The sequence below is a fragment of the Micromonas commoda genome, chromosome 6 (assembly GCF_000090985.2).
Source record: "Micromonas commoda chromosome 6, complete sequence".
Classification (NCBI taxonomy): domain Eukaryota; kingdom Viridiplantae; phylum Chlorophyta; class Mamiellophyceae; order Mamiellales; family Mamiellaceae; genus Micromonas; species Micromonas commoda.
In genome coordinates, this window is record NC_013043.1 from 678,071 (window position 1) to 692,526 (window position 14,456).

The window sequence follows — 14,456 nt, forward strand, 5'->3', positions numbered from 1 at the left end:
CCACCCGAGCCTCGAGCGCGCGCTCGTGGACCTGAAGAAGTACTGGAGGGATGAGTACCTTCCCGAGCAGCAGCTGCTGGAGGATGACAAGTACGCCGAGCCGGTGCTCGCGATGATCCCGGTCGCGGACGTGCGGGAGGACGTGGCGGCGGCGTGGAAGCGAGCGCCCAAGGACGACTCGGTGCAAAAGTGGGACGTCCTCGTGTCGCGCGTGGACAAGGCGAGGAAGGCGGCCAAGGGCGGACCCGACAAGTGGGCTCTGGACAAGTGCGTGAACGAGATCATCTTCGCGCACGTCTACCCCAGGCTGGACGTGGAGGTGTCTAAGCACATGAACCACCTTCTCAAGGCGCCGTTTTGCGTCCACCCCAAGACTGGCCGCGTGTGCGTGCCGATGGACCCCAACGATGACGACTTCGACCCCAACAAGGTTCCGACCGTCATCCAGCTCATCGACGAGATGAACGCGGCGAAGGCGGCGGGTAAGGAGGTGTCCTACAAAGAGACGGCCATGAACGACGCGGTGGAGACGTTCAACCGCACATTCTGGAACGGACTCAAGAAGGAGTGCAAGGAGGAGATGGACCAGCTGCACGGGAAGGTTCGGGAGGCTGTCGCCGCCGCCAAACCCCTAGATTTCTGAGCGCGTCCGCGCGAGGTGAGGTTTTAATGCAGTACAGTGTCTGTCATCGAGTGAAGTCCTCGTTTGAACCCCACAAGGCACGCAGACGTCGCCTCAAAAACTTAACCACCGTTCCTGTGACTTCCTTGCGAGGGATCAATATCAAATCAAATTGTCATGCCTGCGTTTCTCGACATGGTGAAGGCGGCGGAGAGGGGGGAGGTCGACCTGCTCACGCGATGTCTCGATCTCGGGTTGAACCCTCGCGAGAGGCATCAATACACCGTCTCCTTCTACCAGCAGAACATTCCCAGCGAGAAGCACCGGAAGCAAATGGACGGCTTTTCGACGGAAAGTTCGGCGTGGACCGCGGCCGCGGCGTGCGGTCAGTTGGAGTGCCTGCGGGTGCTCGTGTCGAGATGTGGGTGCGTACCAGACAGAGCTGTCGTGCATGCAGCGGCTTGCGGCCACACCGAGTGCCTCCGCTTCCTCCTGGAGTCCGGCGGCGACGCGAAGGCTGTCGACAGCGACGGCGACAACGGCGACAACGGCGACATCGACTCCACATCCTCCGACGACGATGAGCTAGTGAACGCGTTCAGGATGGCGTGTGCCTCGGGTCGCGCGGACTGCGTCCGGCTGCTCATCGCGCACGGCGCGGATTGGGAAGACGACTACGCGAAGTGGTTGGCGGAGCAGAGGCCGGAGCCGCAGCTGGAGTGCTATCGCGGCGACGGCGGACACGACCTGGTCCTCTGGATCTTCCAACAGGCCCTATTCGCGTGGCGGCAGGGGGGTAACAAAAGGGTGAGGATCGCGTTTGGCGGTCAGTCGGCGAAGCCGGTGACGTCGCGGGATCCGCACGGTCCTTCACTGCAGAAAAAGGGGTCGACTTGCGGTTGCCTTTCTGCGATGTGCATGCCGAGAAAGGTGAAGATGCATCATTAGCGCGCGCGACGTAGGTAAAACTGTTGGATAGACTCCCTTCGTAAGACTTACAGTGTCTGTCATTCAAATGAATCCCTTGCATAAACCCCGCGAGGCGACCGAAATCGCCTCCACCCGTCGATCGCGTGTCCCGTCATCGGCTCATTTCTCCCTCGGGGGCGTCTCGATGGCGAGCATGCGCGTCGAGTCGGCCACCGCCTGCTCCCAGCCGTACTCCGCAGCCTCCTTGGCGTCCTCCCACCTGCTCGAGTTGTCCCGCGAGCTGTTCCCCTGTTCCGTGGTGTCCCACTGCTCGCCGCTGGTGCTCTGACCGTACGTGCGAATCTCTCCGTCGGACCCCACGCTCTCGCCCCACGTTCGGCTCCACCGCTCGCCGCCCGCGTTGACCCTCCACGTCTCGCCAACCTTCTTGCCGCTGCCGTCGGCTCCGAAGCGTTCCTCCCACTTGTCCCCCCACCGAGTCCCGGCGCCGTTCTCGGCCCACTTATCCGTCCACTTGATCACGTCGCCGCCGCCGTCGGAGTCGTCGCGCTGCTCGCCCCACTTCTCCCACCACGCCTGCACGCCCTGCCGGCCGCTCTTCTCCACCCCGCGTTCCACCAACCCCGCGTCCGAGTAGCGCTCCCACCACTTCTCCTGCCACTCCTTCTTGTGCTTGTCCCTCGCCCACTTGTCCGCGCTTCGCTCGATGAGCGCGGGTCCCGACGTGTCGGAAGAACCCGATGCGTCCCCGTTCTCTCGCCGGTACACCTGCCGCCAGGTCTCCCACCACGTGTCGCCCGAGGCGTCGTCGAATCCCGACTTTTCGGCGCCGAGCTCCTTGTACCCGGACCAGTCCGCCTTCTCCCAGTGCGTCGCGCGATACTCCCACGTGCCGTCCTTGGCGGTGCGTCCGGTGACGGTCCACCTGCATCGGTACCCGCCGTCGCCGGTGTCCACCCCGGATTTGCTGAAGAAGGCGTTGCCGTCGTCGTCCGTCTCGCTGCGCTCCTCGGCGTCAAAGTCGACGATCATGTCGAACTCCCTGGCGATGCCGGTGCCGCGCTCGGGCGGGCGCGTGCTTCCGGGGGCGCGAATGGAGGATCTCTCGTCCTTGCCGGAGGGATTTTTGTCGTCCGCGTCGGTGCCCTCGTCGTTCGCGGAGCCGCGCGACGCGACGTTGCGGCGGACGAGGCTCCTCGGTTGGGGCGGCGCGCCTCGATGGGGGCGGGAACGACGCTGCTTCGGGGCGAGGCGCGGGGTCGAGGCCGCCGCGCGGGTCGGCACGCGCGTGGCGCGGGTTCCCGCGGTCGTCGCCGCGACGTTAGCGCCGATGGACGCCGCCGCCGCCAGTCGGGACGTCATCATCGTCCGCCGCGCCCGCGTACCGGCGGACCCACGCGGCCGATGGGAGGAGGCTCCTCGTCGCGCACCCCTTCCCGCTCGCTCGAACGCGCGCGCGAAGAAATATCTGCGCCGGGCGAAATGCGAACGACCGACGCGCGCGCTCCTCTCCCTCCTTTCGTCGGTTCCCGACGAGAGCGTGTGCGTCTCCGAACGATCGAACGCGCGTTCGTGGGCCGTCGCGACCCTTTGTGAAGGCCCGAACGCCGTGCTGTTCGAAGTTGGAGCGCACGTCGTCTCACGAGCAGTCCAGAAATATCTGCGTGTCGAGTTCACGTTCTCAGAAGCGGCCATGTCAGCGCCAGCTGGAACATCCCTCGCACGGCGGGACCGGAAAGCAGCATTCGACACGGCGCTGGATTCTGATTGGTCGTCGAAAATACTCGCATTTCGCGTTAGGAAGCGTTCGACTCGCATGGCCTTCCAGTCAGAATTTGTTGCTGTTATTGTGCCCGAACACCAGACTGAAAACACGTGCGCAGCTGGAGCGTGGGAAATGCGCAAATTTTGTTTTTTGTTTTGGCCGATTCCGCCGTGGGAACTGGCCGTTGAAAGGTGTCGCGACAGCTTTTTGGCGTTTGGCAGCTTGAACGCCCGTGGCGTGCGGTCATATCGAGCACGACGCACGGAGCACCCCGGACTTCACTCCGGACGGTTCGCCCCGCACGTTGCAAATGGCCGCTCGACGGGACGCCTCGTCACGCGTCGGCGCGGCGATAGGGCAGAGCCCGTCGCAATCTCAGAGGTCGTCGCTGGCAAAGAAGATCGCCAGGTTCGAGCGCGCGGACGAGAACTCGCGAGGAACCCAGAAGTTCGACGGGTCGATGGGCGAGGAGACGGCGCGACCCGTCGGCGCGCGTCCCATGGCGCGGCCGAGCGGCAAGACGCCTCTGAAGGTCCGTCGATTTGCCATCATCGGTCACCCCTCACCACTCTCTCGCCTCTCAAACAACAGATGCGCGCATCTTCTTTCACCCGAGCGCGGCCAAACGCGACGACGCGCTGACCCAACCCTCCCCACCGTCACAGAGCGCAAACAACGCCAATCGCAGCCTCAGCGGCTCCCCCATCGTGTCCAAGGCGCTAGCCGCGCTGGACGCGGCGTCGCGGGGCGAGGACCTCACCGACTCGGACGACGACGACGCGGCGCTCGAACCAAACGTTGGCGACAATCCTCGGGAGGAGGAGGAGGAGGAGTCGGAGGACGACGCGGCGAGGCGGATACAGACCTGGTTCCGAGGGTACAAGTCCCGCAGGGAGGCGTCCGAGGAGAAGGTGCGCGAGGTGATGGCGGAGAAGAGGCGGACGCTCGAGCGCATCGCGCGAGCGAGAGACGAGGACCGAAGGGCCAAACCGTCGAATCCCGCCGCCGCCGCCGCCGAGACCGCGTCCCCCGAGCGCCCCGTGTGGCCCGAGGACGCGCCCGCGCCCGCGAGCGCCTCGCCCATCGGCGGCGGCTTCAAGTCCTTCGTCAGGGACGTCGCGGCGAGGGTCATCCAGCGCAGGGTTCGAGAATTCATCGCCGCGAGGCGAACCCAAAAAACGCCGGTTCGAGCCGCAGAGCCGGCGGCGACGCCGGTGAGCGGCCCGCGCGTGGGCGCCGTTCCCGCGCCGTTCCGCCGCGCGGTCGTCGGGGAACGTCCGGGGCACGGTGACGGGGACGGGGAGGCGTCGCACACGCAGACGTCGTCGCCCACGCAGACGTCGTCGCCGTCGCAGACGTTGTCGCCGTCGCCCGAGCGGCTCCCGAAGCCGTCTCCGGCGATGGCGCGACACGCGACGCCGCCGCGGCTCCGACGTTCCCCGGCGGGGAAGCCGCCCGGGCGGGTCGTCGACGCCCCTCCCCAAAACCCGCGCGCCAGCGTCTCCGACGATACGCTCGCGTCGATCATGAGCTACCTCGACGCGGTGGAGAACGAGGGCGCTGTCCCGACGCACCACGCGGCGCCGGCCGGGACGTCCTTAGCGCACCAGCACGCGCCGTCGTCGTCGACTGCTAACCGGCGGGTCGTCCCCGAGTGGGTCCGCTCGGGTTTCAGCGCGCCCACGCACTCGCACCCACCCGCGCGGGAGGAGGAGGGACCGGCCGCCGGGAGATTTGGACTAGCCGCCGTGCTCTCCCAGTATCGTCCGCAGACGCCCATTCCGGGGTTGGCGGACGAGGAGACGTCGTCTGCGGACGGGGGCGTCGCGCTCGCGACGGCCACCAACGTGTACGAGGGCGTACGAGCTCGTATGGACTCGATGAAGTCGGAGCTTCAACGCCGGGATAAGCTGGTGGCCAAGCTGGAAGCTGAGCTGCGAATCGCGTACGATCGCGCCGCCGCGCAGACGGCGCAGCAGCTCCAGGACCAGCGTCAGGCGCACGAGACGGCGACGCAGCGGCACCTCGATTTCGCCGAGCGATTGCTCAAGGACAAGGACGAGCTCGCGGGTCGTTGCGCGGAGCTCAGCGAGAGCCTCGCCGCGGCGGAGGCTCGACACGCGTCGCAGTCTGCCGAGATGAAAGCCGCGTACGGCGAGCAGCTCAAGAAGGCGAAGCAAAAGTGGGACGAGGCGCAGGCCAAGTGGGAGTCGGAGAAGACGCTGGAGATTAAGGAGATGACCATCCGGGGGCTGGAGCCCGAGATTCAGAGGCTTGTCCAGAAGCACCGGAACGAGGTGGGCGACTTGATCGAGAAGCACCGTGAGGAGACGCGCAGGCTGGAGTCCCACCTGACGACGAAGCACGAGGACGCAATGCGCGCGTTGCGGGCGGAGATGAACGCGCAGTTCGAGGAGGAGCTCGAGCGTGAACGCGCCAGCGGCGGCGCTCGACTCAGAGACCAGGCGGAGCGGCACGAGCAGAGCATGAAGACGTTTCGCGAGCGAGCCGCCGCGGATGGCGCTTCCGGCACCGAGATGTACGAAAAAGGTCGGCGGGAAGAGCGCGAAAAGTACGAGCAGGTTGTTCAGCGTCTCAACGAGGAGCACACCCGGCGAGAGGAGCGCATGGCTGACCAGGCTGCCGCATCCGCCGACGCGGTGCGCCGGCGGCACGACGCGGACCTCGCGGCGCTGCAAACTAGGCTCGATCAAGAGTCCGCGGCGTGGCGCGCAAAGGTCACCGCCAAGGCTCAGGAGGCGCTGCGCGAGCGCGAAAAGGAGATCAAGGCTCGCGCGATCGCCGAGCGAGATCGGGAGATCGAGGCGATCGCCGCGAGGCTGAGGGAAGAGGCGGTGAACGTCGTCGGAGATTCTCGAGCCGAAGAGCTTCGCGCGACGCGCGAACGGGCGGATAGAGCCGAGCGTGCGGCGAGCGCCGCCGAGAGGGAGTCCGCGGCGGCCAAGGAGAAGGCGTGCGCGCTGGAGAGGGAGCTACGGGCCGTGCGCGAGACGGCGATCAAGGAAGGGGTCGTGGGCGGCGCTTTCGAGGATAGGATCAAGGCTCTCGCCGCCGCCGCCGCCGCCGCGGAGAAGAGGGCGGCGGAGTGCGAGGCTGAGCTGGCCAAGGCGAGGCTCATGAAGGAGGATGAGGCCGCCGCTCTGGAGGCGAGGGTGCGCATGGCGATCGGAAAGAAGGATGAGACGATCGCGCAGCTCACCGCGCAGCTGAACGCCACCAAGGCGCTGCTCGAGGAGGCGCCCATGTGTCTCGAGGACTGATTGGAGCCTCACAGATTGTTATCGAGAATAACGGCTAACGCTTCCGCTTGTACTTCGCCTTCGACTTAAACCCGTGTCCCTTGCCCCCCTTCTTGACGAGTTCGCTGAGATCCCTCCCGTTGGCGAAGTTTCCGCGCTGCCTGCCCTTGTAGTCGGCACCGCGCCCGTGCCGTTGCATCATCGCGCCGTCGTCGTCGGAATCGTCGTCTTGCTTTGGCCGCTTCGCCTTCTTCACGCCCTTGGTGGCCTCCTTCTTGAACGTCTTGAGGATCTTGGTCGCGATGCCGCCAGTCATACGCGCGTCTCGCTCCAGTTTCTTGATGGATTTGACGCCGCCCATCGTCTTGCCCGCGCGCTTGGCCATCATCTGCTCGTCGAGCTCGTCGTCGCCGCCCCACAGCTTCTTTTCCTTCTCGCGAATAGCCTTCTCCGCGAGTGCGCGCCTCGCTCTCTTGCTCTCCGGGAGCTTAATCTTCGCGACGATCTCTTTTTCCTTGCGCTTCTGCCCTTTAGTCTTTTTAGCGCCGCGGCCCGGGATCTTCTCGATGTCCTCGAGCTCGTCCACGTCCTCGCGCTCCGCCGCCTTTAGGCTCGCCTTCTGCCCCAGTTTCTTCTCCCGCTCTGACTGGAACCACGTTTTCTGCGGCCGCGAGTGAATCTCCTTCTGGTGCTCCATCAGGTTCTCAGCCTTGATCGCCTCCATCTCGGCGCGTGCCAGGTGCTTCTCCGCGCGTTCCTCCATCTCGACTTCCTTGATAGCCTCGCCCATGCCCTCGATCTTGGCGTGAAAGTCCTCGACGACGTGAGTGGGCAGCGATCTCGCCACCAGCTTGCTCCCGCGCTTGGATACAGCCTTGATCAGCTTACGATCGCTCTCCTCCATGAACGTGAGGGCGGTTCCCTTACGACCCGCGCGTGCCGTGCGTCCCACGCGGTGCAGGTACGAAGCGAGCGTCCTGGGCGCGTCGTAAGAGACGACGGCGTCGACGCCGGCGATGTCCAAACCTCGGGCGGCTACGTCGGTGGCAACCATGTGCGTCGCCTCGCCGGTCCTGAACTCCTCGAGCGCCGCGAGCCTCTGCGTCTGCGTCAAATCACCGTGAAGCTCGCAAGCTTTCAGGCCGTGAATGCCCATGATGATCTTGAGCCTGTGCGCCTGTTGTTTGGTCCTGGAGAAGATTATGCACCGCTTTGTAAACGTCCTCGCGACGATGGCCAGGAGGTGAGCCTCCTTCATCGCCGCCGCGCCCGGCCTTAGCCGGAGCACCTCCTCGGTGAGGGTGCCGGGGGTGGTTCCGATCTGATCTGCGCTGAGACGCGCGGGATTTTTCATCGAAAACTCGGCGAGCTCCTCGACGCCCGAGGTGAGCGTGGCGGAGAACAGCATGGTCTGCCTTCGCTTAGGGCAGTGTCGGACAATCTCGCGAATCTCCTCCAGGAAACCCATCTCCAGCAGCCTATCGGCCTCGTCCAGCACCAGCGTGGCGAGGTCCTCGAGGCCAACGCTGTGCGTGTTGCGCACGTGATCGATGAGGCGCCCCGGCGTCGCGACAACCACCTCCGGCCGGGAGCGAAGGCTCGTCGCCTGCACGTTGGCGCTCAAACCTCCGACGACCAACGCGGCGCGGACGGAGGTGAACTGCGCCAGTCGCTCGGTCATTTGGTGCACCTGCACGGCGAGTTCTCGAGTGGGCACGAGGACCAGCACGTGCGTAGCGGCGACGGGCTTGGGGCCGCGGTGGAGCATGCGTTCCAGGCACGGTAACATAAACGCCGCGGTTTTACCCGATCCGGTCACCGCCCGGCCGCAGATATCCCTCCCGGTGAGCGCGAGCGGGACGACCGCCGCCTGGATGGGCGTGGGCGAGGCGTAGCCGAGGGCGCCGCACGCCTTGACCAGCGGGCGGGAGAGGTTGAGCTCGGTGAAGTTGGCGGCGCTGAACGTGGTGTCCTTTTCGCCATTCTTGCCCTTGACCACCGCGCGCTCGGTGAACGCGCCTGTGTCGGGGGCGATGTCCTCCTTCTCCTCCTCTTCGTCCTCTTCTTCTTCTTCTTCCTCCTCCTCATCATCATCCTCGTCTTCTTCCTCCTCCTCGGAGTCATCATCCTCATCCCCCTCGGATTCATCATCATCATCCTCGGAGTCGTCCTCGTCCTCGCTGTCGTCTTCGATCTCCTCGGCCTCGCTGTCGGTGTCCTCCTCCTCCTCGCCGGGCAGGAGCGCATCATCGCTGTCGTCGTCGCTGTCGTCGTCGTCGCTGATGTCGGAGTCGTCTTTCTTGCCCTTGCCCTTCTTTCCGCCCCCCTTGGCGTTCGCTCGAGCCTTCTGGATCTTAGCGTCCACCGAGGTCACGCCGGCAGCCTTGAGCTCCCGCTCCATCTCGCGCTTGGAGTCGGGGAACGCCCACGCGGGCTGCGCAGGCGCCTGCTTCTCGTCGTCGCTGTCCTCGAAGACGAAGCCCTCGGAAAATTTGAAGCCATCGTTGTCGTCCTCCATCGTTTCGCCGATACGTCCCCTGCGCCTCGGCGCGCTCGTCTCTGGCCGATGGAGCGCCCCGCCGCCAGTTTTTCCCGTGCTGCACATGAGCGAGTCGGCGGCGGCGAGAAAACGCCTGACCTAATTTGCGCGAGTCGCGCTCGTCGGCCGCCACTATCGCGAGCGCATCGATATCAAACTCGAACGATGGCCGTGGACAATGGTCTGCTCGCACCCCTGGCGATATTCATCATCGCCGGTGCGTACTACTTCCTGAGCGCCCAGCGCATCATCAACGAAGACTTCGTGGACGCGTCCGTGCGCCAGATGGTCGGCCTCATGTACATCAGCGACGTCGGCTTCAACCTCGTCGCCTCCCGGCTGTCCAAGTCCAAGCGCAAGAAGACGGCATCTAAGAAGGCACCGACGGGGACTCCCGGCCTGGTCCTCAACCTCCTCCCGCTCACCGACCTCGTCGGGCTGGTGTGCGCTTTCGAGGCCATCCGCCTCGCGGGCAGCGGCTTCCACCAAACCGTGGGCGGCGCGTCCATACCCATATCGTGCCTCCTCAACGTCCTCATCACCGGCAAGGTTTTCTCCACCGGGCAGCTCACGGGCATCTCGATCGTCATCCTCGGCCTCGCGGTCAAGGCCAAGGCGCTGTTGGACTCGAACGACGACGACGACGCCGCGGGGTTCCCAGCCGTCGCCGTCGCGCACGTCCTCGTCTCCTGCGTCGGATACGCCCTCCGCGGCATCGCGATGGAGTACCTCAGCGACAACGGCGTCGACGGGCGGACGATGACGATGCGGATGGGCGTCACCGGCGTGGCGGCGTGGGGCGCGTACACCCTGGCCTTCACCGCCCGCGACTTTGGCGCCAAGGTGATCGAACCCTTCTCCGCCGCGTCTACCCGCGTGGGCGTCATCGCCTCTTTCTCGCTTTACGCCTCCCACGCGCTCTCGCGCGGCATCGCCAGCGGGACCATCACCCAAATCGTTAGCCTCGGGGGCGCCACTGTGCTGAGCTTGGCGCAAGTCACGAGGGCGTCGATCATCATCCTCTTATCCTCGGTCGCATTTTGCGGCGTTGACGAGCGACAGTGCCTCGACGGGTACGGCATCGCGAGCGCCGCGCTGGTCATCGCCGGCTCCGCGTACTACGGCAACGCGAAGAGCTTCGAGGAGGAGCTCGACGATCTGATCGACCCGGACGTGGCGGACGAGATGGACTCGGTCATCGGCGAGGCTGAGGAGATTTTGGAGGAGTTGGTGGACCTCTACGTGGAGGAGCACGGCTCGGAGCCCACCGAGGACGAGTTCCTGGCGTGGACCGAGTCCCTCAAGCGGGCTGGCGCGGAGGCGGAGAGGAAGGTGAGCAAGAAGGCGGCGACGCCCAAGAAGGCCACCCCCGCGAAGAAGCCGAAGAAGGCTGCTCCGGCGAAGGCCAAGGAGACCAAGTCCAAGGCTAAGGAGACCACCACCGCCAGGCGAAGGTCAGCCAGAAAGTAGCCTGCGTCGCCCTGTAATAACAAATGGTGGACCGGTTTCATCACTCCCACCGAGAAAACTTGAGCCCCTCGCGTCTCCGCATCCGTTATCCGTTTGACGAGTTGGCGGCTGCGCCTCACAAAAGCGCGCGACCGAGTCACTCGAACCGCACCGAGCAGTCCTCGCGCAAAGACCTCATCATGCTCCCTCACTCGAAGCAGATCCTCGTCGCGGGTGTGGTGCTCATCTCGCTCGGCGCGGTCGTCGTGGGCATCACCACCGCGCGCGCGGTCCGCGGCGACCAGCGCGCTCGCCGCGCGGAGGACGAAGTCCTCGCGCTCAGGACCGCCCTCGACGACGTGAGCGCTCCCGTCGCGCACGAGCGCCGCAACAGGCGCGAGCTCTCCGAGAAGATGGAGGGTTGGATCGACGCACGAGCGACTTGGTACGGAGGTCCAGATGGCCCAGGGCCCGACGGCATGTCCATCTACACCGGCAGCTGCGGCTACGGCACCAGCTTGGTGCGTGCGAACCCAACCCTATTTTTCTGAAAGGAGAGGCTACGCCAGACCCCGTTCGCTGACCTTCCACCCGACCCACTCCTCGCAGAACAACCACTACATATCCGCATGGCACACCGACGGCGGCTACGACTGGGGTCTGACCGACAAGTGCGGTCAGTGCTACGAGGTCATGTGCGTCGACGGCGCGACCCGCGGCAAGGACTGGAGCGACCTCGGCCCCTGGGGCGGATGCGCCGAGCCCGGCAAGAAAACAGTCGTCGTGATGATCTCCGACTCTTGCCCGTGCCACCACCCAAACTCCGGCAACAAGCGGTGGTGCTGCGGAGACCGCACGCACCTCGATCTCTCCTACGCCGCGTTCGATCAGATCGCCATCAGGCACAGGGGAGTCGTGGATCTCAAGGTCAGACCCGCGCCCTGCGATAAGCAGGGAGTCGTGGCGTATTACGAGTGACACCGACGCGGGCTTCGCACGACGCCACCGATGAACGACACCACGACTGCGAGTACGACGATAGTGTATGTGTGATGATTGAGAGACTAAAAGATGGAGGTGTCGCGACCGAACACCCTGGTCTTCATCCAGTCGAACAGGATGAGCACGCGGTTTCTAAACGACACCTGCTTGGTCACGTAAACGCTCTTCCACAGCAAAAACGCGAACCTTCCCGAAGCCTCGTACCTGAGCCTCTGAGATTTCCCGAGCTCAAACTGCGTGTCAACGAAATCAACGAGTCAACGATATAGGGAATATGGTCTATTTCGCTTTTCTTGTCACTGTTTGCTTGTGGAAGGAGGAAAACCTGCCGAAAATGTGGGTGCCCACCTGTTGTGTTCGGGGGACATTCCACCTGTGCCTTTCTTCTTCCCGCGCGCAATTTTTTTCAAAAATCTTCGTTGTGATGTCGCGTCGGCGGAGGTGACGGCCGGGCATAGTCTAGGGCACCTTCGAGTGCCTGAGGGTCAAGGGTTAGCCCTCGCCCTAGATCCAACTTCACGCGGGATCGGCGCCGACATGGCGTCCCGCGAAAGCTTCGGCAACGGCGGCGGCGGGCAGGGCACCAGCCCGTCCGATCGCGCAATCGCCGCATACGAGGAGCGGTTCTTCCAGACGGCGAACAGCAACGACAGCAAGCGGCGTATGCTGGAGGAGCGCATGACCAGGCCGACCCCATCGACAGGGATCACCGCGGGCGACGCGCTGAACGCGTCCAACGTGGGCGCGAACGATCAGCCGGACTCGGACGACGACGAGCAGAACGCGTTCAGGGTCGAGCCCAAGCGCGCCAGGCGGGGCCCCGGGGGATCTGGGCACGCCAACAACGGGGCTCGGGGCGTCGCGACGTCGCCGCTCGGGGACAAGGAGAGGGCGACGCCCGGGTCCGCGGGCGGTCGAGGTTCCATCGACACCTACTACAAGCGGGTCGACGGAGTACCCCCGGCGCCCGCTTTCGGAACCTCCCCGACGCACGGCGTGGGCGGCATCCCAACCCCCGCGTCGGGCTCGGGCGGAAGGAAGGAGAACTACCCCCCGGGATCGGTGCCCCCCGAAGCGCGGCACGCGAGGACCGCCAGTCACCACGACAACACCCGCGCGGAGCACGAGTGGGCCGCCGCGCTCGAGCAGGCCAAAGCCGGCGCCAAGCGCGAGGCCGACGAGGCGAGGAAGCGCGCGTCGAGGCTCGAGACGGACCTCGCCGCGGCTGCGGCGAGGTGCGAGGAGCTCGCGGCGGAGCTGGAGGCTTCGCGCGAGCGAGAAGCCTCGGCGGAGGCTGCTCGTCACCAGCGCGATCAGAACAAGACCGCCGGAGTCATCGCCCTCGCGGTCAAGGTTGCGCGATTCGAGCGAACCCGGTCGCGGCGCAAGCTGGCCGAGGACGGCCTCAGGCTCGGCACCGTGTCGGTGCAGAGGTCGGGCACCGTGCTGCAGGAGGTTTGGGAGGACGGCGGCGCCTTTCGCGATCTCAACTCCCGCGCCGCCGCGGTTCAGACCGCCAAGGACGCCGCGGACGACGAGCGTAAGAGGGTGAAGGGGCGGCTCCCGCTGCCGGGCGCCGCGATCGACGAGTCAGAGGAGAGGGCTCTGAGAGCGGAGTTTGTCCTCTCCGAGGAGGCGCACAAGGTTCGCGTCGCCGCGCTGAAGCGCGAGGAGGATCTCATCGGTCGCGAGCGCGAGGCGCTCGAGCGCGAGAAGAGCGCGCACATTCGCGAGCTGAAGCGCGCGAGGGACGAGGATAGCTCTCGGTTCAACCAGCATCCCCTGCTCGGTGACCGGTACGTCCTGATGAACATGCTCGGAAGAGGCGGCTTCTCCGAGGTGTACAAGGCGTACGACGTGCTCGAGATGCGGGAGGTGGCGTGCAAGCTTCACCAGCTCAACCCGCAGTGGAGCGAGCAGAGGAAGGTGACGTACGTCAAGCACGCGGCGAGAGAGTGCGAGATCCACAAGCAGCTGCGACACCCGTCCGTGGTGCAGCTCATCGACGTGTTCGAGGTGGACCAGAACTGCTTCTGCACCGTGCTCGAGCTGTGCACCGGGGACGACCTCGACGCTCGGCTGAAAGCGCAGGGCGCGGTGTCCGAGCGCGAGGCGCGCGCCATCCTGGCGCAGGTCTTCGCGGGACTGGCGTACATGAACAGCGGCAGCACCACCGTGATTCACTACGATCTGAAGCCCGGGAACATACTGTTCGACGCGGCGGGACGGGTCAAGATCACCGACTTTGGCCTCTCGAAGAAACGCGACATGAACGGGGTGCAGACTTTGTCCGCGGATACCGGCATGGAGCTCACGTCTCAGGGCGCGGGCACGTACTGGTACCTCCCGCCCGAGTGCTTTGAGACCGGCCCGACGCCGCCCAAGATCTCTTCCAAGGTGGACACGTGGTCGTGCGGCGTGATACTGTACCAGATGCTGTTCAACCGCAGGCCGTTTGGGCACGACCAGAGCCAGGAGCAGATTTTACACGCCGGGACTATTCGCCACGCCAAGGAGGTGGAGTTCCCGCAGACGCCAAAGGTGAGCGCGGAGTGCAAGGAATTCATAAAGAGATGTCTGGCGTACAGGAAGGAGGACAGGCCGGACGTGCCCACCGCGGCGAGGGATCCATACATGACCTACGCCAAGCCCGGGAGCGAGTGAGTTTAGCATCACGATGTGAGCGCGAGACGATTCTTTTCCTCTTCCTGTCGCAATAGGTTTTCGCGAACTCTCAGCCACAGCGAGCTGCGCCGCGCTTACATGCACGTCGCTTGTGGATTTTGCCCCGTCGCAAGTCACGTCCTCGCTCGCACGCGCGCCCAACTGTGTCGCGCTCGTTTCGCCTACCCGGTCCGAGCATCCGCTGGAGACGACATGGCCGAGGAG

At 65.2% G+C, this 14,456-nt stretch overlaps 8 protein-coding genes across 8 annotated transcripts; 5 read left to right on the plus strand and 3 right to left on the minus strand.

The window, feature by feature from the left end:
- Positions 1-799: 799 nt before the first annotated feature.
- Positions 800-1,570, plus strand: MICPUN_59349 (predicted protein; the record flags this gene model as incomplete). The annotated part of the gene is made up of 1 exon (XM_002502835.1): positions 800-1,570. One exon carries the CDS (start codon positions 800-802, stop codon positions 1,568-1,570), a length of 771 nt encoding a protein of 256 aa, XP_002502881.1.
- A 42-nt stretch (positions 1,571-1,612) lies between these two features.
- MICPUN_108455 (predicted protein) lies at positions 1,613-2,679 on the minus strand. The gene has a single exon (XM_002503198.1). The coding sequence runs from the start codon at positions 2,582-2,584 to the stop codon at positions 1,712-1,714; it is 873 nt and encodes a 290-aa protein (XP_002503244.1). The 5' UTR covers positions 2,585-2,679; the 3' UTR covers positions 1,613-1,711.
- Positions 2,680-3,627: 948 nt separating this feature from the next.
- Positions 3,628-6,598, plus strand: MICPUN_59351 (predicted protein; the record flags this gene model as incomplete). Its single annotated transcript, XM_002502836.1, has 2 exons — positions 3,628-3,849; positions 3,983-6,598. 2 exons carry the CDS (start codon positions 3,628-3,630, stop codon positions 6,596-6,598), a joined length of 2,838 nt encoding a protein of 945 aa, XP_002502882.1.
- Positions 6,599-7,163: 565 nt separating this feature from the next.
- Positions 7,164-8,978, minus strand: MICPUN_83076 (predicted protein; the record flags this gene model as incomplete). The annotated part of the gene is made up of 1 exon (XM_002503199.1): positions 7,164-8,978. A coding segment is annotated over one exon (1,815 nt), but the record flags the coding sequence as incomplete, so codon positions are not given.
- A 303-nt stretch (positions 8,979-9,281) lies between these two features.
- Positions 9,282-10,586, plus strand: MICPUN_101025 (predicted protein; the record flags this gene model as incomplete). The annotated part of the gene is made up of 1 exon (XM_002502837.1): positions 9,282-10,586. One exon carries the CDS (start codon positions 9,282-9,284, stop codon positions 10,584-10,586), a length of 1,305 nt encoding a protein of 434 aa, XP_002502883.1.
- Positions 10,587-10,765: 179 nt separating this feature from the next.
- MICPUN_101026 (hypothetical protein) lies at positions 10,766-11,543 on the plus strand (the record flags this gene model as incomplete). The annotated part of the gene is made up of 2 exons (XM_002502838.1): positions 10,766-11,086; positions 11,175-11,543. 2 exons carry the CDS (start codon positions 10,766-10,768, stop codon positions 11,541-11,543), a joined length of 690 nt encoding a protein of 229 aa, XP_002502884.1.
- An 86-nt stretch (positions 11,544-11,629) lies between these two features.
- MICPUN_59355 (predicted protein) lies at positions 11,630-12,023 on the minus strand (the record flags this gene model as incomplete). Its single annotated transcript, XM_002503200.1, has 2 exons — positions 11,630-11,800; positions 11,916-12,023. 2 exons carry the CDS (start codon positions 12,021-12,023, stop codon positions 11,630-11,632), a joined length of 279 nt encoding a protein of 92 aa, XP_002503246.1.
- An 81-nt stretch (positions 12,024-12,104) lies between these two features.
- MICPUN_59356 (hypothetical protein) lies at positions 12,105-14,231 on the plus strand (the record flags this gene model as incomplete). The annotated part of the gene is made up of 1 exon (XM_002502839.1): positions 12,105-14,231. One exon carries the CDS (start codon positions 12,105-12,107, stop codon positions 14,229-14,231), a length of 2,127 nt encoding a protein of 708 aa, XP_002502885.1.
- Positions 14,232-14,456: the final 225 nt, after the last annotated feature.

What these genes read in the sequence shown, in the direction of transcription:
- MICPUN_108455 (XM_002503198.1), bottom strand. Translation starts at nt 2,584, where the DNA reads ATGATCGTCGACTTTGACGCCGAGGAGCGCAGCGAGACGGACGACGAC.